The sequence below is a fragment of the Boleophthalmus pectinirostris genome, unplaced genomic scaffold, assembly GCF_026225935.1.
Source record: "Boleophthalmus pectinirostris isolate CB_2022bp ecotype Guang Dong unplaced genomic scaffold, ASM2622593v1 HiC_scaffold_16, whole genome shotgun sequence".
In the NCBI taxonomy this organism is placed as follows: domain Eukaryota; kingdom Metazoa; phylum Chordata; class Actinopteri; order Gobiiformes; family Gobiidae; genus Boleophthalmus; species Boleophthalmus pectinirostris.
Genome location: NW_026571095.1, coordinates 17,166,183 through 17,188,276, shown reverse-complemented (window position 1 = coordinate 17,188,276; position 22,094 = coordinate 17,166,183). Strand labels below are relative to the sequence as shown.

General features: G+C 40.5%; 2 protein-coding genes across 2 annotated transcripts; one reads left to right on the top strand and one right to left on the bottom strand.

Annotated features, from left to right (window-relative positions):
• Positions 1-384: 384 nt before the first annotated feature.
• dnm3b (dynamin 3b) lies at positions 385-15,138 on the bottom strand. The gene is made up of 20 exons (XM_020939577.2): positions 14,978-15,138; positions 13,205-13,278; positions 12,909-13,058; positions 12,392-12,595; positions 10,856-10,954; positions 10,626-10,786; positions 10,256-10,398; positions 10,010-10,145; positions 9,793-9,860; positions 9,473-9,611; positions 9,147-9,233; positions 8,990-9,060; positions 8,857-8,911; positions 7,310-7,423; positions 4,055-4,164; positions 3,671-3,785; positions 3,427-3,591; positions 3,125-3,351; positions 2,837-3,010; positions 385-2,528 (listed from the first exon to the last, which is right to left on the bottom strand). Exons 1-20 carry the CDS (start codon positions 15,136-15,138, stop codon positions 2,483-2,485), a joined length of 2,499 nt encoding a protein of 832 aa, XP_020795236.1. The 3' UTR covers positions 385-2,482.
• A 4,798-nt stretch (positions 15,139-19,936) lies between these two features.
• LOC110173422 (myocilin-like) lies at positions 19,937-22,089 on the top strand. The gene is made up of 3 exons (XM_055151938.1): positions 19,937-20,409; positions 20,861-20,955; positions 21,284-22,089. The coding sequence occupies exons 1-3, from the start codon at positions 19,937-19,939 to the stop codon at positions 22,087-22,089; spliced, it is 1,374 nt and encodes a 457-aa protein (XP_055007913.1).
• Positions 22,090-22,094: the final 5 nt, after the last annotated feature.

Below are 22,094 nucleotides of genomic sequence, written 5' to 3'. Positions count from 1 at the left end.
AAGTTCAAAAAGCAGTAAAAAGTTCATTTTAATTGATGCAAGGTGATTTGGGCCAATTCACCTGGAAGCCTGAGGGCCACAAAAAATCTGTCTGATGGCCGCATTTGGCCCCCGGGCCATAGTTTGGACATGCCTGGTCTATGGGTATGAGTAGAACATAGAACTGTAGATCCATTTCATCACACTTATGGCTTTATATTTAATAATAATTTCTAATCATAAAATAAACTGTCTAATCTTCCCTCTAAGTTTTGGTACGGAGTTCCCAAGGAAAAAAAAACTAAACAAACAAAAAAAAAAAAACAATACAAATAGTAATATACCAGGATTTTATTGAGGATCAATACAGAGACACAGAAAAGAACAACCAATGCAATTCCCCCATTAAACATTATATGCTCTATATGCCACCTTAACTACAACTGGAACCATTTCACTATTGGTCTTCAGCTGTTTTATAACATTTTTTTATTCTCTGACTACATATGCTTTGGCAATACAGAATTGCTATTGATGCCATTTAAGGCTGCCTAAATTAGACAATTTAGTGAGACATAGAACAATTAAAGCGCTAGGGTCCTTGATGAGGTCTTTACGATCCACATGTCTCTTATATCATTACCTATATACATTAGGACACAGTTTAGGCCCACATACACAATAACAGACAGACAGAGAAGCACTTGAAAACTGACAATGCTGCCTATAGCTTTAAGGCAGACACTGACTGATCCCTCTGCTTTCATTGTGATGCAAAAACAACTGATAAAGTAATAGCCTGTTTATGGCGTGCATGGAGTCGCAAACCTGAGAAAAAGGCTTAATGGAACTTGTTAATAAAACACTCTCTACAAATCTTGACAGTCAGAATCTGACTCAAAGCATAAGGTTGTTAAGGGTCATAAATTGACCAATAATACAGCACAGGTGGACATCGAGGTTTGGTTATATGTATTATTATTGATGCTGTTCCATGTACAGAATACTATAGGTGCTCCTCAGCCTCGCTATGTGTGTATGGCTGCTACTATAACACAGGAACAACTCACAAAAGTCCAACATATATTTTTACCTCAAGGGTCTTATGGTTCATCAATAACAGCTTTCATGAAAACGATCACAACTGAAACGCCAACAAACGTGCAGACAGACAGCACATGCACCCAGGTCTGAACACACTCACACTCATACACACACACACTCATGTACATTGTGGTGGTCATAGATACAGAGCAGGAGATGCCACATTCTGACAGCCTGTGTCTATAGCTGCCATATTCAGGAAGACATCAACGCAGTAGTCTAGATATATTTTTATCATTTGTGAATTTATGGATGTAGTAGATGTAGGTATAAGACAGTTATGGCACAGGTCTAATAAAATCTGTTCAGAAGGAAGAAACTGAACAAATTCTAGTTATATTGAAGATTATAGGCAACATCCCACATAAAAATCATACCAGAGGTGCATGGTTATTTTAAGACTGATATGCATTAGAGTTAGACCTAACTCTAACCTAACTTTTAATAATAAAAGCACCTTTTGTCACAGAAAATTAACTATGGGACCAGGACAGGAACACCAAAATGGCTGGCTTGTTCACATCTTTCATCCACTTGGCTCATACAGAGACATACACACTCATTCTCTCGCATTCATTGTCTATGGCCATCAATTCACCCACACATTACACATTTCTTTGGAGACAGCCAGACATGGGAAAACATTATAGGAGCATTGAGTTAATAAACTTCAAAAAGGAGACTGTTTGGGAACCTATTCAGCTACTGTTGCTTTTTTAATGTTACCTTCCTAATATGGCTGCCATTTGAGCACCTTCTGGTAAGTTTGAACAAGGTGAATGTAGCATCCGACTGTCTTATATCTATGGAATCTGTCACAAACACATACTCTATATACACTCACATACTAAGATACAACTTGTGTTCCTAGGAGAACATTAAGCTGATAATTAACACTTAAGGGTGATATACAATAAATTAATACAATACTAAATCAATTTCAGCCTATACCTAGGCCAATTCATCCCTCCCCTTTATACATACACACAAACACATACACACTCTACATACACACACTTCCATGCAATAAAAGCAGCTTATGTGCCATGCTGCATTTGGAATGAGGAGGGCAGTGCGACTGCTGAGCATATTTTCATGGAGAAGCAGCAAGTGGGGTGGAGGTGACGGTCTTGGCAAAGGGTTTGGGGGGCTAAAGGAGGATCCAGCAAAGCAAACCTGGACCACAGGTGAGCAACAAGCGCAACATACATATACACCACAAGACAAGTACCATACTGTACATAGATATATGGACATCGTCACCTGGCAGGAAATCGAGGGTCAGTGGGGTAAAGACTTGAGTGTCTGCATTAAGGAAAGACACAAACAGCAGAGCCATGGCTAAGATAGAGGGGGACAGAGAGCATGAGATAAGGGAACAGACCATCCCTTCAGAAGTTTAAGATGGAGGGGCTTGTCTTGTCGGAGATGGAGGGGGTCGTCGACTGGAAAAGAGAAGAAACACAGATATATATAAGTGTCCGAAAATAGGGATGGAAAAGAGATTAGATAAGAAAGACAAAGGTGTTGTGTGTGTGTGTGTGTATATATATATATATATATATATATATATATATATATATATATATATATATATATATATATATATATATATATATATATATATATATATATATATATATATATATATAAAAAACAGGGGGCCACTGTCAGTGTGTGTGTGTGTATATACACACACACGCACCCTGTGTTGGGTTTTGGATGCTTCTGTGGGACATTGTGGTCCTCTCACCTGGGGATGCTCGGGGGAGCCCTGTTGGGACGGCTTGGTGCCTGGGGGCTTTCAGCGCTATTATTGAAAGGTCCCAGAGGTCCAGGGCGATTTGGTGGCGGGGGAGCCCCTCGAGGAGCAGGACGCTGGCCTGAAGACATCCTTCGGGGAGCAGTGGGGCTGGGGGGAGGAGATCTAAGAAAGAATGAACACAATTAATAAAAAAATATATAAATTGGGTGTATTATGGTTGTATTATGGTTGTATTATGGTTGTATTATGGCGTATTATGATATTATGGTGCTGGACCTGCGACTGCCACCCATCCAGGAAGTGTCAACGGGTGGAGGCATAGGTGTGGTAACAGTGGTGGTGGAAATGTCTCCAATGATGGCCAGAGCCTCCTTCAGAGCCTGGTGGGTTCGCAGCACCTCATCTCTCCTCTGGGCCTGCTCCTGTGACTCATCCATGAGGGCGTTCTGATCACCCGCCGAGTACAGCTGTGCCAAGAGCTCTGCATTGATGAAGTCCTTCACCTATAGGAGCAGCAGTTAAGTTTAAATAAAAAGGGTAAAATCTGTACATTGCATAATGTAGGTGAATGAGCTTACATTGTTAATCATGAGATGCATGATAGTCTTTGGCATCAGGTCTCTTATGCATTTATTCACAATAGCCATGTAGGAGTCCACCAGGTTACGGATGGTTTCCACTTTACGCTCCAGCTGAGGATCCATTGAGAAGTTATCTGTGGAGCTAGTGGTCTCACTCTCAACCTGTAAAAGACACAGACAAGAGGAGTCATTTTGTGTGTCAAGTTTCTAATTGCAGATCAGCATTAGTAAGTCTACTCACAGTTACAGTCTTTTCAGGATAGACACCTGCACGTAAAAGAGAGGACTTCCAGCTGTCAACATCATCCTGAGAATCACAAGCCAACTCTAAAGTACGATTGTCTTTGTAGACATTCCTAGAAAGAGAATAAAGAATCATTGTATAAAATAGCTCATGTAGGGTTTACTCTCAGCAGCTGATAATATTTAGTTTTCATTCTCTGTCAGCACAAGTCCTAATTTCCACCTGTAGTCACTGGGGCAGACTGATGATGAAGTTTATAAAAGCAAACATTCAAGGCATATCACATACATTCACATACAAACATGCATGCACACAATGCAGTATTTAGTCACTTCTCATTTTAACTGCAAATGGCAAACAGATTTTGAAGTCATAGCTGACCTTGACTCAGTGTTGAAGATGCAGAATATGTGCTTGCTCGACATGAAGCTCTTCTCCACATCACGAACCTTCAGGTTGTCCAGGGGCAGCATGTACTTCTTCTCTTTCTCCTGAGAGAACAAAAGACACGTAATCATGAAAACTAGTGACTCATAGTGAACAATTACATTCTTTGGTTTAGGCATGTTTTCATTTTTGCATTCTTGTAACTATTATAAAGAAAAGGTATAATAGAAGTAAAAACTGAAAGGTGTCAGGGGCGAGGTGGAATGGGGGAGACAGAACTGGGGGTAGTGGTGGTGTTGGGGAGAAGGGGGTTGAAGTGGGAGGAGAAGAATGAGAAACAGAGAGGGCGACCACATGTGGAAGTCATTAAAGAGCGGGTCAAGACACAAGTCCTTCTTCACTGTTTTGCAGGAGAGCTAACTGGTAGCTAACGGTTTAGGGAAAGCTACAGCCAGGATTATGCGACATAAAGAAATACTTTTTTAAAGACAATTATGAGTTTGTATTGAAACACCTAAGTCTAAAGGCATCAACAGGGCCAACCATTTTTGTCCTATGTCTAACCTTCATCCCTGTGTCTGTCTTTTATATCCCTCCCCCTCAATATTTTTTTAAATATTTTTTCTTTCCATTCCAGAGGGGCCCACTTCCTGCCTAATTTTTTTGAAGAAGGGAAGAGAGAGAGCGGGAGAGAGAGATTAAATGACAGCCTGGCGTTAAAACTCAACATCTGGTAGTGCTTAGCTGCACACAGAGAACCAAAGAGAGGCGGGAGAGTAGGGATGGCGGAAAAACTTACACTGGAGTGGATTTCCATAAGATTTACAAAAGAACGCTAGCAAATGTTTGGGAATTTGTTAAGAGATAGACAAAGGTAAAGAGTAAAGTTCATGAAGAAGACAGGATAAGAAAGTCTGCAAATCAGTCTGAGTTGCATTTCCCTAAGGGGTCACTCCGTCCCATATATGGTCAGGCACGGTCCCCTCCCTCTTCCTCCCATTCCCTCTTTTTTGTAATATCCCCTCCCTGAATGTGCAGCCCAGTCTGTCCCAGTCAGTCGTATGAGAGAATATGCCACGTCAAGGCTGGATACTTCTGATGGCCGGCGTGATCACCCGGATCGCGAAAGAGGACGACCGCTTTCCAAACTTAAATCAAAACAAACAAACAAGAGATACCGCCCCACATCTCGCAGCGAATACGATGACGAAAACGCAGTTTGGAGGGTGCTACAGTGAAGGAGATCCTGGTAAAGTGGGCACAAGGCAAGCGCGCATCTGGATTGGCAGCAGACAGCACCAGGCCTGGCTCTCAGCTCCGGCTCCGTCCACCCAGTGTTCAGACTACCTGTTCATTATCATACTGGTGTACAGTAGTCTGCACATTGGTTAGACTGGGCATGGACCCTCTTCTGTCAGTCTGTCTTTAAGTGTGCCCTGTCTGTGTGTATGTGTGTGTGTGTCTGTGTTCTATTGTCATTTCATGTCCAAATATGTGTGTCTCATTGTACTGCATCTAATATACCTTCCTTCACCTGTGCTAATTTAACATACCAGCACTGATGTCCATTTGTATATTGTGTAATCTAACACTCACTACTTCCTCCTCACTCATTACTGGAATAAACATTGACACTGATTCTTACCACTAACAATGCACTGGACAAATGGCTGTGATTACACCAAAAACAATACCAATTTTAACAGAAAACATTTTACATAGACTATAGTCAGCTATTCAGGCAGTTATCCTGGTGCCCTGGTGAAGCTGTGGTCAAGTGGGAGGAGCCACTGTGGCTGCAAAGCATCAAGCACACACTGAACGAAGCAGGGCCAATCAATCAAGTGGAGTTTGAAAATACAGTCAGACGCCTCCAAAGAAGTATGTCAGTGGGTGGCCAACTAGATTTAATACAAAGGACAGTGGCGTATGGGAGATGCAGTTCAGATATAGTGTTATAGTAAATTGTATTAGTTATAGCTACCAAGAAGGATGGCAGTGAAAAAATAAGAAAAGAGTAAGTAAAAATGAAAAAAAAAAAAAAAAAGATCTTTGAGTAAACACATTGACCAGAACATTCTGTAAAATAGACATAATAGTGAACATATGTAGTTACTGGGACAGTTGTCAGATATACAGCAGTGATCCTGATATTAAATAGAGAGGGCTCCCTTATACTAAAACATTGGACGCTGATGTTTGGATTATAAACTTGTGATTTTGCTGCCAAGAATGTGAGCAGTTCCAAACTTACTGCCAACTCCGCTCAGAAAAAGAACATGCATGTGTGTGTGTGCGCTTTGCATGTGACTATAGAAAGTTCAGCTGAAATATATAATAAGCCACGGCAGTCTATAATTTGCTCCATCACCACACTTACGTATCAAATGGCAGCGTGTGGACCTAGTGCTGTGCAATCCATGTGTGCTGTCTGGGTGCTGCTGAGTGTCTATGAGGGAACATTTGGTTAAGATTGGGATAGCTCCAAATTCACAATGAAAAAACAAAGGCCCAAAGTCTAAGCTGAAAGACGAGAGAGCAGAACAAACAATTATACTGCGGTAATGATGAATTGAACAAAAAAAAACAGCACATGTGCGAAGAAGCATCTTATTACGTACGACATTTTCAGCACTAATATACCACATACACATATCAAACGCATCATGCACATATCACTACGAGGTATGGGCAGCAGTAGCCCAGTTGGTGGAGGAGTTTTACCCAACCCCAAGGCTGACAGCTTGATCCCTGCTACCAATGCATACTATGGGCACCATATACACCCACTGAATGAAAGTGTGAATGGTTATGGTTAGACTGGCCTAAGACACTGAATGGCTGTCAAGTTACCAAATGGAATTTTAAAAAATGTACTAAATTGCTCAATGTAGTGCTGCTCTGTAAGTACAGTTACATTATTATTTGTTGTTATTACTTATAGTATATTCATTTGTTTGAAACTCTTTAGTATAGTGTTATAAAGCCTTTTTTTTTCCCAAAGTTGCAGTGTGTCTGCCTATCTACACTTGCTGTGCAGAATGTCCTCCAACCTGTACAGCAGGCACAGACAGGCAGATATCAGTCTGACAATGCAAGCACCACCCGTGAATGAGAAACTTCTACAATCCTCAATTTTTTTATTTTTTTATTTTATAATTATTGTGTAGTATGTCTACTAAAATGTAATAAAATATAATAATAAATTAATTGACATTAAATTGTGTTCAAATTTCTGGGATACCTCACCTCATCATCTTTGAACCAGGAAAGGCTCTCTGCAGTCAGAACAAACCAGTATTCTTTGGCTCCGCCCTTCATGATGCTGATGTTGTTGATGGTCAGCCAACCTTTGCGGATTACCTAAGAATGAAGAACGTCAAAGGTTAGACACTAGAATTATATTCATTTACCCTGAATTTGCTTTACAATGATGATGTGTGAGGTTAGACGTGTTTAGTGTCTTCAGATCATCAGTGCAGTGTCAGTGTCCAGTACTAGCACAGGCCTGCAGCATTAGACTGTTAAGTGACCACTGTGTTAAGAGTGTGTTAAGAGTGTATTAGCCATATTAATGCAACAAGCTTTTATAAACAACCCTAGGGGATAGTGCCTAGTGATTATTGGGTTAGACATCTGTAAGTTTTTGACTCACAAAGAAGGTTACCAGAAAAAATAAGGCAAGACACTACAGACAAAAAGGGCCAATATTTTTTTAACCAATATCTTCAGTTGATAACTAGATTTTTGACTTATGCAAGTTAAATTAATAAATTATTCAAATAAGTGGAAAGTGTATACATTTTGGTCAAGTTGACAAAATGAACAAAAACATTTTTAACCACAGTGTCCAACCTTGTTGGTCTTTAACCTTTTGGTGAGCTTCTGGGTACAACATATTAGGAACCCCTTGTTAAAAAGGTGGGAGTGGTGTTAGGAGTAAAGGGCCAGAGAATAAGCTCTTACAATCAAACCTGAAGCAGGAGGAGAGGAGGCCTGCAATAGGAAGAACCATAAGACTCCCTGCGGTGCTAATGACACAAGGCAATCTGTGCCCCTGTCGAGCACAGCCTACAGTATACGAGCCTATTAAGAGCAGGAATCCAAGATAATACCACAAAGGAACAAGTAGTAGTAGATGGTTAGCAGTGCAACAAAGCACCACGCAATGGGAAGAATTGTTACTACAGCCATTAATAAATTGCAAGCCAGAACCCACAACGAGCTATACTCACCAACAGACAACCATTAGGGGGCAGTAGTGAACCTCACTAAGGAATTGGGATGCAACATGGCACCTTGATGACACAGGAGGGGTTCAAACACATTGGGAAATGTCTCAAAATACCATTGGTAATGGAGGCATGAAAGCTACAACTAGACAGAGACATTTAGAAAACAAACAAACTAAATAACTGGTAAAACAAACAATACATTTGCAAAAGAGAGTGAATTCTGACCACAGGTGAATCTCAGTATTGTATAAATATGAAAATGTTTGGTTAAAAGAAAAACAGAGAAACTAAATTGATAATTATATGGCATATACTGTAGCTGTGATACTCAATGAGCTCCAAAATATTGATTCTGCTATTACAGAGTAAATATAGTGCCATTCATAATTGAAATGTGGATGTCACTTATAAAATTAGATTAAATGAGAATAATAACACACAATTAAATCGACAGGGAGAATAGAATCGTTGCGGATGGGAGACTGCAGTGGTTATGCTCAGGCTCTGATGACCTTCCTCTTGTTCTGTTTCTTTATGACATCAGAATGTGACAGGTCTCACCTGATTCCCTGCTGCACCCTGGCTCTTGTTGGTCTGACTGCTCCTCTGCTGCGCACTGCAATGTAATGACACAAACACATGTCAGAGCAAAGGAACAGCTCTATTTTAATCTTTTATTTAAAGGAATCTTTACTTGGCAAATCCAATAAAGTCTTCATGATTGGTGTTGATGTATGAAAGCTGAATGTCAATCAGTAACAACACCTGTATAAAAACAAGATGTAACATACATTTTCAACAATTCATACAATACTTTTTCAATAGTGCCTGTAAAATTTTAAAAGTGGTACCTGTTCCTTAGCCCGGCTCTCTCTGTCTCTAATATGGGTTGTGACAATTCTCTCAGTCTCTTCACGAAGTCTGGGGAAGCATTCCAGCTGTAAACACATCAAAATGCCTCTGAATATTCATAGCAACTTGCCACCGAGTGCAATGTTAAATTATGTGTTAAAAGATACAGCTAATGTTTGGTTTTAAAGCTTAGATAAACTGCTTTAACGATCAACCTAATTGACCATAACTGCTTTCTCAGATTGAAATTTGGGTAGTGACAGAAAAATAAGAAAATATTTTGTCAAAGAAACAGACAGGAGACCCCAGAGCCCACAACACTGACCTTGTTGGAGCACTGGCGCACAGTGTTGATCAACTCCTGGATGACCATGTCCACACACTTCACACAGGGCTCCTTCAGCTTTATCACCTGCTTCTTCACAATGGCTTCAAACGCCATGTCTGGGGTGAACAGTCCAGTCCTACAGGCAATCAAGAAGATGAATACACTTATATTGTTAAAGAATGCCTAAATACATTTCTCACTCTTTACCCCCAACTCCAGTGACTGGTGGTTCACATTTGTTGTTAGTTAATTTATGATATGTACAATATCAATGCAATTTTATTGTACAATTAATGACAAACATAGTTTCAACTTACCTGATACCATGGATGTTCTTTATGGCATAACTAATTTCACGTCGCATCTCCTTCTCATCACACTCCATCTAAAGAGCAGAATGGATTTTGAGTTGTTTATTACATTTAATTATTGTACAATAATAATTACAGCTTAATAGAAAATAATAATACAACATAATAATAATTATAATATACATATAAATATACTAGTATATGGGCTATTATTTGTAAGCACCTTGACCAGTTCAAAAGGGAAGCGCTCATGAAAGATGCGGTTGATTTTGGCACCTCCAGACAGCTCCACTGTATCCACTTGGTCACCAGAACCCTCAATCCTCTTCTCAAAGTCTACTGAGAACTGCTGCACCATCCTAACAGTAAAAAGTATAAGATGTCACTACAATAAATGCTGAATCATCAAGATAAATGATTTGAAGAGAAAACAATTGCATCGTGGGAAAATAAAGCATGGTAGACTGACTGCAACAGCTGCTTGGTTTTGCGGGATGGGTCATCGGGTCGGTATCCTCGGTATTCCTCTGCCTCTTTATCCAAAGCCAACAGCTGGGACTGGAGTTTACTGCGGAACGCCGGCAGCGTGTCCCGGATATGGTTGGTGAGTTGCTATGGAGACAAAAAAAAAAAACAAATGAAAATCTTAACACATTTTTACACCAGTTTTACACAAACACAATAAAATAATAACATCATTGGAATGTGCCCTACCAGCTTTGGAGTTTGTCTGTGTTATATTATTATCTGGTTCTCACTGTGCAATTGGAAAAACTGAACCACCTTTTAATCAGTCTTGTAAGTGCTCAATGCAAAACACAAGCTGTAAAACTGTTCACCTCATTGAGAATTTTTTGCAGGCGTGGTGTACCCATTTTTTCAGCCATATGCCTATAGGCTGGGTGGGACAAGAAAAACTTCCTCTCAGCGTCCAGGGCAGCCTTGATGTCTTTTTTTCCATCTATGTCCTTCTGGCTACGATTCACTACACCAATATAACCTGCAGAAAATGTGGAAACTGATAAGTAACAAGCAACAATTAGAAGAAGTATAAATGAAGGAGACAGACCTCGTCGCAGTGGAAGTAGCTTGTTCTCCAAAACGTCTCGAGCATCTGTTCCTTCATCCATCAAATCCAGTTTAGTGATCACTCCAATAGTTCTAAGACCTAGAAACATCAAAAGACAGGTTACGCAGTCATACTTATGGTTTACTTTTTTTGATATTAGATATGAAAATATAAGTCACAAGAACAATCTGAGAGGTATGACTGTTACAGTCATATACAGCCAGTTTAAGTAATTTGGTTATTTGACTTTTATTTCACAAAAAATATACTGGAATTAGCATTACTTGTAAATAGCCAGCACAACCATTACAGTCATATAGTGTAAAATGAAAAGGTAAAATATATGTATTGCAGAAGCTTAATGTGAACACTTGTTGCATAGCACTAAGTGGATTTGCTCATTTAAACTTGTGCAATATAATAAACTTGACTCAGTAATGGACAATTTCAATCTTAATACTGAAGATCAGAATGAATGTAATGTCTCTTCTTATCTTTTTTTTTTGTATCGTTTAGGAATTCTTCAGTGCATTTTCAAATTAGAGAAGGAGGCTTTAATCTACAATTCAAAGGCTTCTGGTTGTTCTTGATTTCTTGGATATAAGCATGAATAAATACATTAATGCATTTGCCTCTCTGTGTTCCTGCTGCTCCTCCTGTCTAATGTACTCTGTTTTTGATTCTCCATCCTTTTGAGCATCATGAGCTGGGACACTTTGTCCAACCCCCACCCCCCTGTCTCTCCTCTCTCTCTTTCTGCCAATTCACCTTCCTCTGCGTCCTTCTCCACGTCTGAAGGTTAAAGTCTTGGGATGTAAAACTCCATCTGATTCAATTGTCCTTTTTAACCTTTACGTAGCTTGAAAGATTAATTCCAACATGGCTCCCTTCACTTTCAGTCACTTACAGTTTGATTTGTGTGTTTCGTAGCCTCTCCTTTGCTCTTAGGTTTCCTCGTAGATGCTATTAATACTCTTACACTTGATCGATCCTTGGAAGAAAATTCAGTTTCAACATTCACATTGAAAAAAGGTCAGAGCACAAGGTCACTCCATCTAACCATTGCACCTCCATTCAAATAGGTTGTGCTGGCAAAAGTAATACTCACTGCAATGTAACTGTTTTGTGAGATAAAAGTCAAATAATAACATTTTCAAAATGTACAAATGTTTGCTATTCCTAGACTTTGTGTCACCTTTCTGGTGGCTGATGAATTAAATTTGCGGTACACTGACAAATTACTGTAACTACTTGTCAAGCTTCATTTTGTTCATTAAATAAACATCAGCTTCCCAGTAAAGGGAAAGGAGGAGGGATCTGTGTGTTTACCAACAACTTGTGGTGTGGAGAACAAGTTTATAGAGCATTTGAAAGAAAAAGTTTTAAAATCTTTTGAGGCTAATCATTTAAAATATTTTACGACCAAAAATCATTTGATGATTTGGTATTTAACCAAGTTAATTCCCAAATTAACAAGAGAAATTCCACTATGTTAGTACAGTATAATCAAAGGTGGATGTTTTAGTTTGATCCTACCCTGTGGATCCACATCCTTGGCCAGTTTTAGGGCGTCTGAGTTGGCCAGGTCAGTGTTGGCAGGGGTCACTGCTAAAATGAGGCAGCTCTCTCTGCAGATGAACTGCATGATCATGTCCCGGATTTGTTGCTCGATGTCGGCTGGCTGGTCTCCCACAGGGACCTTAGTGATCCCCGGCAGGTCGATCAGAGTCAGGTTCAGCACTGCAGGGGCGAAAATGGGAGAGCTCAGATACTTCAAATCAACAAACCAGTACACATTTAGATTTAGTTAAGCAACATATCCATTATGTTTACATTTGTCATTTTGATTAGACAATATCAGGATAAGTGCAATATGAATCCATCACTGAATACAATCTGCACCTGAAGTATTACTTCTCTATTAGTTATATAAATGTTTGTTTCTATTTATAATTCAGGCAAATATTGATCCCATGGTTACTTGAAGAGTTACTTGATCAAATGAAAAATCATTCATTAGTATCAAGTCCTAATTTAGAAATGGGAGCTGTACCATGAGGAGAGTAGACCCTTAGGTTGATGGGGATTGGAGAGATGCCTTTGTTGGCTCCTGTGACGCGGTCCGTTTCAGCCTCGATTTCTTGGCGGACCTCATCAAAGTCTGTGAATTTTTTCCCTTTACAGTGAAGAAATTCAGCCCATTCTGAAAAGAGTAATATGGGGCAAAGATTAGCAGCACATCTAACTGTTTGTAAGAGGCAATATCCAGTCAAAAGATAATTACAAATGCAGGGTTTCTGCATGAGAATATGTGTGCATGTGCGGGGGTGTGATTTTGGCTGCACCCACCTGCAGTTGAGCTGATAAGCTGCAGCACCAGGGGCCTACGAGTGACAATGCCAGATCCACGGGGCAAGAAGTCCCTGAGAAAATTTTTTTTATCAGACTCATATACACAGGAACAGACATCAGTTACCTTTTACTATAGGTGTTTTTGTTTCTTCAAGTATGTTTAGCTACATAACAACAGGACTACGAAAACTGTGGCATAATGTATTGAAAGTTTATAGTCTATGCTGCTTAATTTTGGTTTAGAGCAGACCTGGGCATTGTACAGTTCCTGGGCCACATATGGCCCTTTGGTTGACTCTGACCAGGCTGTTTAAGATCTTTATTTATTTTTTTTTTTTTGTACAGAAACCTCACTTTTTCATTGCTTAGTCATAACATAAACTCTTACCAGTCTTACCAGCTTGTCAAAACAATGCTATTTACTGTTTGTTTGTTTTTTTTAATAAAGAAATACAATTAATATTATGCAGAATTGAGTTAAGCATTTTGGCCAGGCCCTCCACAATATTTTCTGTTTCTCATGTGACCCCATGGAAAAATAATTGCTTACCCCTGTTTTAGAGTGTTATAAAAACAATATTGTCATAGAATAGACCAGGTTAAATCCAGATTTTGTCATATTTTATTCCAGGGATTAGTTTAGTCCATATGGTTTTGTCCTGGTAAAGTCCTAGACAAAATATACCCTAGTTTAGTGGTGGCTTCATTCTAGTCCATTATTTATTGTATTTAACAAACATTTTTTGTCTATGCACTCATATCATATCACTACCGAAGATAACAAGACATCAGCCTCCAGAACCCCAGATATCAGAGGATGGGTGTAGAAAATAGACCTGCCCACTTGAACATTCAGCACAGTGTAAAGGAAATCCCAGACAGAAGGACCATTAGTCAGCAGGGCCAATCACAATGACGGCTGCAACAAAACTAAATCAATGCAATCCATCTTACAGCACAGGAACACGTGGGCCCTGTTTGCTTGAGGTCACCTACTACTGTAAATTCAAATAAGAATGGACCACACCAACTATACTGAAATATAAATGAGCAAATATAAACAAAGATAAGTTACTTAAACAACCTGTGAACTACTAAAAACAAAGAACCTCCATTCTATAAGGACTACTGCCTTAACAGCATGTTTAAATTAGATCTACTACAATGAATTAGCAAAGAGATTACTGTAGCTGCATTTGAAACTGAGCTGCTGATATTAAAAATTGTACTAGCACGGGGACACTGATGAATACAATTAACAGTTTTAGAGTCTTCACTAGTAGTAAATCTGTGGCTAGCAACTAATTTGGTTTTAAAACTATCAAATAAAAACAAAACAATTAATTTTAACAAATAATTAATGATTCTAAAGCAACTGAATTTATATTCAACAAGAAAGTGTTGTTTTCACCATCAACATTAGACTATAAGTTACCAAAGAGAAAGGACAAAAGTTAAACGATACTTAAAGGTGAACTAAAAACTGAATTGAAGTCAACTGAGTCAGCAAAGAGGATGCTAACAGTGAGGTTATTCTAGGACTCCGTGAGCATGTTTTGAGCTGCAGGTCCTGTTAATACAGATGTAACCTACAAACCAACCTCTTCCACAGACACCTGCAGTAATCCTGCATGGGACCAGCACATGAGGTGTTTGTTACATCAAAGCTTGAAAGATGCTTTGAACTCTGCGCTGGGAGCTTGGCCTCATAGGCCTCTTATGTCATCGTCAAGGAGAGGGGATTATCCTATTTCTGGTGGTCATTTTTACCTGCCCACAAAGTTCTCCAACACGGAGCTTTTCCCTGCGCTCTGGCCGCCCACCACAGCGATCTGCGGCAGGTCCAGGTTGCAGGCCTGTCCGATGGCGCTGAAGGCATCCTGCAGTCTGTTGACCAGCGGGATCAGCTCCTCCATGCCACGGTTTCCCATGGTGCCTTTAGTAGCCGGACCCGGGGATCAGCGAATGGAGACACAGCAGAGACAGGGAGGAGGAGGAGGAAGAGGTGGGGGAATAGGGGATGTGGCGCTGCTATATTAGTCCAGGATACCGCGGTGCTTGTTGATGTAGTGAAGTCATCTAGCCGCGCGCTGCCCCGGGCCAAAGCGAGGCTCGGACGGACTGTTGTAGCAGGAGGAAGCAGACAGGGAAGAGGTGAAGAGAGACCGGGAGAGGAGAACACACAGCACAGACAATTGCGCAGTTGCTAACCACCAACACCAGGCCGCCTCTCTCACACACAAACAGAAAACCTTGCCAATGTTCTGCTCGTGTCAAGGGCATTTGATAAGGACAGCTTTACTGTCAAACCGCCATGAATAATGATGTATATGTCAGATAATGAATGCAGAAGAACGGTGCATGCACATAAAATCTCAGCACAAATCTGATGAGCTAACACATACAGAGCTGGTGGTTGCATTGCTATGCTGTACGCTGGCTGGTGTTACCTCGCCTCAGGAGATCCTCGTTGTTTGCAGTGTCCCTTCGTCCTGGTCGCTGTCCAGTGCTGAAACGACGACAAGCACCAGAGACAAGTGGCAAAGACAATCCTAGCCAACACAAGCGCCAACAACTCCCCAATGCTAATGCAGCTTCGGTTTTTCACAGCACGGATCGCGGTCGGTTGAATGTCAGTGAGCTCCTATTCGCAACACAAATTTGCGTTTGACAGATTAATCATTTTTTCTCCCTCTCTCTCCTCTTTTCCGCGGTGTAATTGCGAGGCTGCACCTCCCCTACGTCAGTGTACAGGCAGCGCACGCAGCCAATGAGAAAGACGCAGTTAAGTGGAGTCAGAAAGGCGTGCATTGTGATTGGAGCTGGAGGTCAGGTTCGGAGCAGCTCAGCCCGCCCCTGTTTACATCCGTGCCATTTCTGCCGTTTGTGAGTCATGCGGCACGACTGCGCATCGCTGCAACACAAGAGGTGGACATATTCCCCGCAGTAGCAGCCATCTACCAAACATAAATCTGTCATTTCATCAACGCTGCGGGCACTGACAGTCCTTTGATTAGTTTACAATGAAACCATCGGATCCTTTTGTCATATAAGTCAGGAAGATGCCTTAGTGTGTGGGTGGATGAGATTTTGGCACACTGGTTCATTTTGCTTGTTCGGCTGGTTTATGCTGTTTAGTTTAGTCCGTATACCCAATACAATCGAATTGGTATAACTGTGATGTTATAATCAAAATTAAAATCCTATTAGAACAGTGAATGGTCTAGGTGTCAATTTATTGTTACAAGAGGCAAAAGAGAAAGTCAGTTCTGTAGATTAAAGAAATAGTCCCACGATAGGATGCACCTTCCTCTGTCAGTCTGATGCCACCGTGACAGGCAGTGTATTGTGATATAAAAACATTACAGGGTCCGCTCAGTGCGCCCCCACCCGTTAGACTGACTGTTATACGAAATCGATTAAGTTTGGAGTTGGGCCTGTTCATCATGGTAAGGGGTAGTGGCATGAGAAGACGCTAGATGGCACTGTAACAATTTCAGCTTTGCCTGAGGAGCCTTTCCATGATAATAACAAGAATAGGCCTACATGCATTAATGAAATGTCGATTACGTAACGTAAGTGTTTTTTATATCTGCTGTGTATTATGTTTGTGACCTTTTAAAAAACAGGATGTGTATATAGGCTATTTGTTCTTCCAGAACTGTAAGTTTTGAGGCAGAGCTGAACGTATAGGCCTATAAAACCTCACCCTGTGGTGGGACATGAGAGGGTGCAGGGCCATGAACTCTGACCCCATGAGGGCGAACAGGCGTGTGCTGTGACGGAATCAGCCTGTCTCCCCTTCCTGTCTTTAAAATGTGCCATAGAGTTAAGGCTTCTTCATCATATAATATAGTGAGTGGAGACTTTACAGTTTATTAAAAACACTCATCCTATGATAATAGAAGCAGTAATAATGCATTGGATTTTACAGTGGATTATTCAATCACTCATTAAAGTAGCCACAGATGCCCTGGGGCAGACTGATGAAAATAACACTGCCAACCTGCAGCACTGGCCCAATACTCAGTCACACACGACATTTTTTACTAAGCAAGGTGGATGAAGTGTCTTGATTAAGGACACAAGGACAGCATGCAGTAGTCCCACTACCAGATCATAATGGCACCTGTCCAGCAGTCTCCCATTCAAGTACTCACTGGGCCCAACCCTGCTTAGTTTAGCCTAGCTTAGGTGACATCTGCTAAAACTGGGCATTCTCAAGGTGATATGGGCAGCTATAGCTATCGGCAATGTAAAACATTATTTAATTTTCAACCTTAACATCAATGTTGACAAGTCCAACCCAAAATACCACATCAATAGGCTTTACGCTGTAGTGAATGAGCAAGTTTCATACATTCTGTTGATCTCTTGGCCAGGACTTCTAATGTCAATGAGTTATCACTGATTGCATTGTATAAAAGGTTAAATAATTTTTAAAAAATTATAATTCTAACAATTGCTCTTCCATTTTTTTGCACGAAGCATATCTGACTGTCAGCAGTCACAATACTAAAACTGTTATTAGGCGGAGTCTGGCCTGTAAACAAAGCATGAGTTAAAAAGAGTAATCTACTGTAACTGTTGAATATATACATTATCACTTAAAGAATTCAATAAACACATATTTATATAAAACAAATGTCGCCAGTGGGAAACATTTTTAAATTCCTTTGTGTGCCTTTGAATGCATCTCCTCTATCCATCTGACGACGCCTGACAAGCCTGTGACTACACTTTGGTGGAATGTGTTTGTCCCAAAGAATAAGTCACAAAATAAAGCTACGCCACTTGGCAAAGGTTAAGCGTGATCTTTCATCATTGCAGAACCATAAATAACCCATTTATTTTAGTGAAAACATAGCCTATTGTCTATTTAGAGTTTAAGAACATAAATATGGATCAGGACGGTCGGATATTGGTATTTTGATGGAAGGTATGCAGGATGAACAAACTGTTTTTTCATATTTCAGAAGTACTTAACATCACAAACCTATATGTAAGTCTGTAGATATTAAGCAAAAGAGATATCACTTTGAATTCAGTGATTAGAGAATGGGCTAACAAAAACTGTGAATATATATATATATATATATATATATATATATATATATATATATATATATATATATATATATATATATATATATATATATATATATATATAGAGAGAGAGAGAGAGAGAGAGAGATAGAGAGAGAGAGAGAGAGAGAGAGAGAGAGAGAGAGAGAGAGAGAGAGAGAGAGAGAGAGAGAGAGAGAGAGAGAGAGAGAGAGAGAGAGAGAGAGAGAGAGATAGATAGATAGATATAGATAGATAGATAGATAGATAGAGGTGTACCTAACTACATTAAGCTTGCTAGAAGCAGCCATAAAATGCCTTTCTAAAATAAACAGTCACATTAAAAGTTTTGATATTCTTATGAAATTTTACAGCCTATATAATATTATAATTAAATATGCAGTTCTTTCTGCTCCATACATCAGACAATTGTGATGTATATCTCTATTGTGAGAACGAAACCAAGTCTTTCAGAGGGCCAGAGATTAATGCTTCTACATAAAGCATTTGAATAATGCTAGATCCCAACAGACTTAGTTTGGTAAATAGTGAGGGGATCTGCAGAAGAGCTCTAGTGCTCAGGGAAAAGGAGGAGATGAAGCTTTTACAGGAATAATATAGCAAAAACATACCTACTGCAAAAACACAGCCAACCTCCTCCACTTCCCAAGATCCATAAATAGTCTTAAAACATAAGTGCAAAAGATTTGACAAAAGTTTGTCACTTTTATGGCGATAGTTAAACAATACACCAATGTGGCCCCAGATCACGTGCATCACCTCTGTCTTAATACTTTGGCATTTCCTTCCTGTGCTAACTTAAAGTTACACGATAGATGTTCAGTATTGTCAGGGGTATACCATGAGTAACAAGTCAAATCAAATTGTTTTATAAAACAGTTTACATATTATCAGTGACCTAAGGAGTGGTGCCAAGCCCACAAAATGCAATATGCCTTCATTTCATGCCATTTCATGTCATTTTATTTCACTGTTACAAACAGCAAAATAAAGTAGTAATAAAAATATATATCATTTACATCTACTTTAAGTAGCCTGCTTTCATAATCTGTTTCCATCATGTTGTTATTGGAATCGTGTTTTGCTTCTTATTTCTTTTGCGTGTAAGATGTGTGCTGGGCAGTAATGACAGCCTCTGATACTTTTCTCTCCAGACTGACGACTTGCTGCATCCCAGACATTCCAGTGCCACTGAGATGAGGGGCGTAAGGTGCAGGCCTGTATTACTGCTAATGAGTTACAAAACTGCCCACATACCCTAACATACACCACAACAGCCTTGAGCCATCCCATAAAGCAGACTACACTTATTGACATGACCATAACTGTGAGTTAAAGGGGAAATAAACCGAGCGACAGCTGACAGAGATATTAGGAGGTACTCTTCAGCCAAAACAACATGCAAAAATGCACCAACTGCTGAGAGGCAATGAAAAAGTGTCTGTACTTTTACTGTTTTTACTTATAACACAAACACGTGGATGCTTGTAACACACCACACCCCCAGTTATTTAAGCCCACCTCTCTCCTGACCCCCTCCCACCTCAAAGACACTTCACTGTATAAATATCCAAGTCCCAGGACAGTCAAGATTTAGACCTGCTCCTTGAACAGAAGTCAAAAAGAATAGAGAAAAGAAACGAAATGTGGGTCCAAGTGTTGTTTGTATGTGGCTGTACCTTGTTTAGCTGGAATCTCGCTGAAAACCAAGGATCTTTCACTCAAAGGCAGGATGATAAGGGACAATGCCAGTACATCTTCTCTGTGTCCAGTCCGGAGGGGTCCAGCCACTGCCCAGGTGGTCTAACAGAGATAGATGGGCTTCTGTCACGACTCACCCTTTTGGAAGCGCTGGTTAGCAGGCTCGTGGGAGGAACTGATGGGGAAGCTAAGCCTGATAGAGAGAGGAGTCTTCAGGAGGCCTACACCCAGGTGACAGGGGAGAGGGATCAGCTGCAACAAGACATAGAGAGGCTTACCAAGCAGATCCAGGAGCTGCAGAGGAGACTGTCCAAGACCAGTCTGGAGGTGGAGAGTCTCAGACTAAAGCCATGTCAGCCCCACACAGGACACAGCCCAAACACTGGTATGAGTTACAATATAAGAACATGGTACTCGTCAGTATGTATGTCGTGATAATAAAAGAGATTAAAGAGAGAGAAGGCTGCACAAAAAAGATTTTAAATTGCATTGAGTAAGTTATGTAAACTAACATGTGAAACTACAATTTGAAAAAATATATGCATTAAAATAAACCGAACAAGTCTCTTTGAACTGATTTCAGATATGTTAGTACAAAAAATGAATATACATATATTTTGCAATGTATGTAATTATATCTAATTTAAATACTAGTCATGATTGTCATGCCCTCAGTTAGATCCACTTTTTGGAATTGCAAAGACACTTATTGGCCTTTGCACTCCAGGGGGTACTGGGTCAAGTTGCAGTTATCCGCTTGTTGGGTAAAGGTATAGGAATTTACAACACTTCTTTTGCAGCTATGTGCCCATCCATGCTTGTTTATGCTTCACGTGGCCTGTTTTCTTTTTCAGGTTCTGAAAATAGTTTGAGCACTGATGCATACCAGGAGATGAGGGCAGAGGTGACAGAGGTTCCTGCTTCTCATCTTCTACCAGAGAGAAACCAAACATTAAATAAAGGTACATATTTATTGCACATGATATTCATAATTGCTTACCTAAATGTAGATGTTTTTATATTTTATATGGTTAAAGAATACCTTAGAAAACAATCATTCCTGCTGTGAACATCTCCTTGGATGCAAGCAGGTCCCTGACTTCCACCAGACCCTCTACCCGGGAAGTTACAATATGACCTAGATGGATAGTATGCACTAGAATAAGTCTATTTTAAAATGGTTAAAAATACACACAGAGGATGGCATAAAAACCTAATAATGTGGTTTGGAAACATTCAACTTAAACCTGACCTGGTGATCTTTGTCTTTTTTGTTCTTTTCCTCCTCAGGTTGTGGAGAGCTTGTGACTGTTGAAGAGCCCGTGTCCCACAAAAAGGCAGAAAGCATCACCGGGAAGTACGGTGTGTGGTTGCAGGATCCAGAACCCCAGGGATCTCTTTATACCACCAACACAGTGTGGCGTATCGATGCAGTGGGCAAAGATGTTCGCCAGCTCTTTGCATATGAAGACATGAACCAGTTCTCTCGTGGGTTCCCAATGAAGGTCCTCCAGCTGCCTGAACCTGTGGAGAGCACTGGAGCCACAGTCTATAGAGGGTCGTTCTACTACCAGCGCAGGCAGAGCAGAACTATCATCCGCTACGACCTAACATCAGAGAGCCTGGTGAACCAACAGGATTTGCCCCACGCCAGTTTTCATGGTCAGCACCCGTACTCCTGGGGGGGGCGCACAGACATCGACCTGGCAGTGGACGAGCAAGGACTATGGGCGATCTACAGCACAGATGAAGCAAAAGGTGCCATTGTTATTTCAAAACTGGATCCAGAGAGTCTGGAGGTGAGGCAAAGCTGGGAGACAAACATCAGGAAGAAAACTGTGGCAAATGCATTCATGATCTGTGGGTGTCTGTACACAGTAGCCAGCTACACCGCACCAAATACCACCATCAATTACATGTTTGACACATCCACAAATGCGGGGAAGGCTGTAGCTATTCCTTTCAAAAACAAGTACAGGTACAACAGCATGGTAGACTACAACCATGCCCTGAGGAAGCTGTTTGCCTGGGACAACTTCAACATGGTGACCTATGACCTCAGGCTGCTGGAGAGATCTAGCCAGATCACCAGCTAGGCTTC

Bases quoted from the DNA above. Each gene is read 5' to 3' on its own strand.
- dnm3b (XM_020939577.2), bottom strand. From the start codon at position 15,138: ATGGGAAACCGTGGCATGGAGGAGCTGATCCCGCTGGTCAACAGACTG. The intron at 9,061-9,146 runs GTACCACTTTTA...GTTTTTATACAG, and splicing joins AGAGCCGGGCTAAGGAACAG to GTGTTGTTACTGATTGACAT. The intron at 3,352-3,426 runs GTAAGCTCATTC...CTGCTCCTATAG, and splicing joins TGCATCTCATGATTAACAAT to GTGAAGGACTTCATCAATGC.
- LOC110173422 (XM_055151938.1), top strand. From the start codon at position 19,937: ATGTGGGTCCAAGTGTTGTTTGTATGTGGCTGTACCTTGTTTAGCTGG. The intron at 20,410-20,860 runs GTCAGTATGTAT...TTCTGAAAATAG, and splicing joins AATATAAGAACATGGTACTC to TTTGAGCACTGATGCATACC. The intron at 20,956-21,283 runs GTACATATTTAT...TTTCCTCCTCAG, and splicing joins AAACCAAACATTAAATAAAG to GTTGTGGAGAGCTTGTGACT.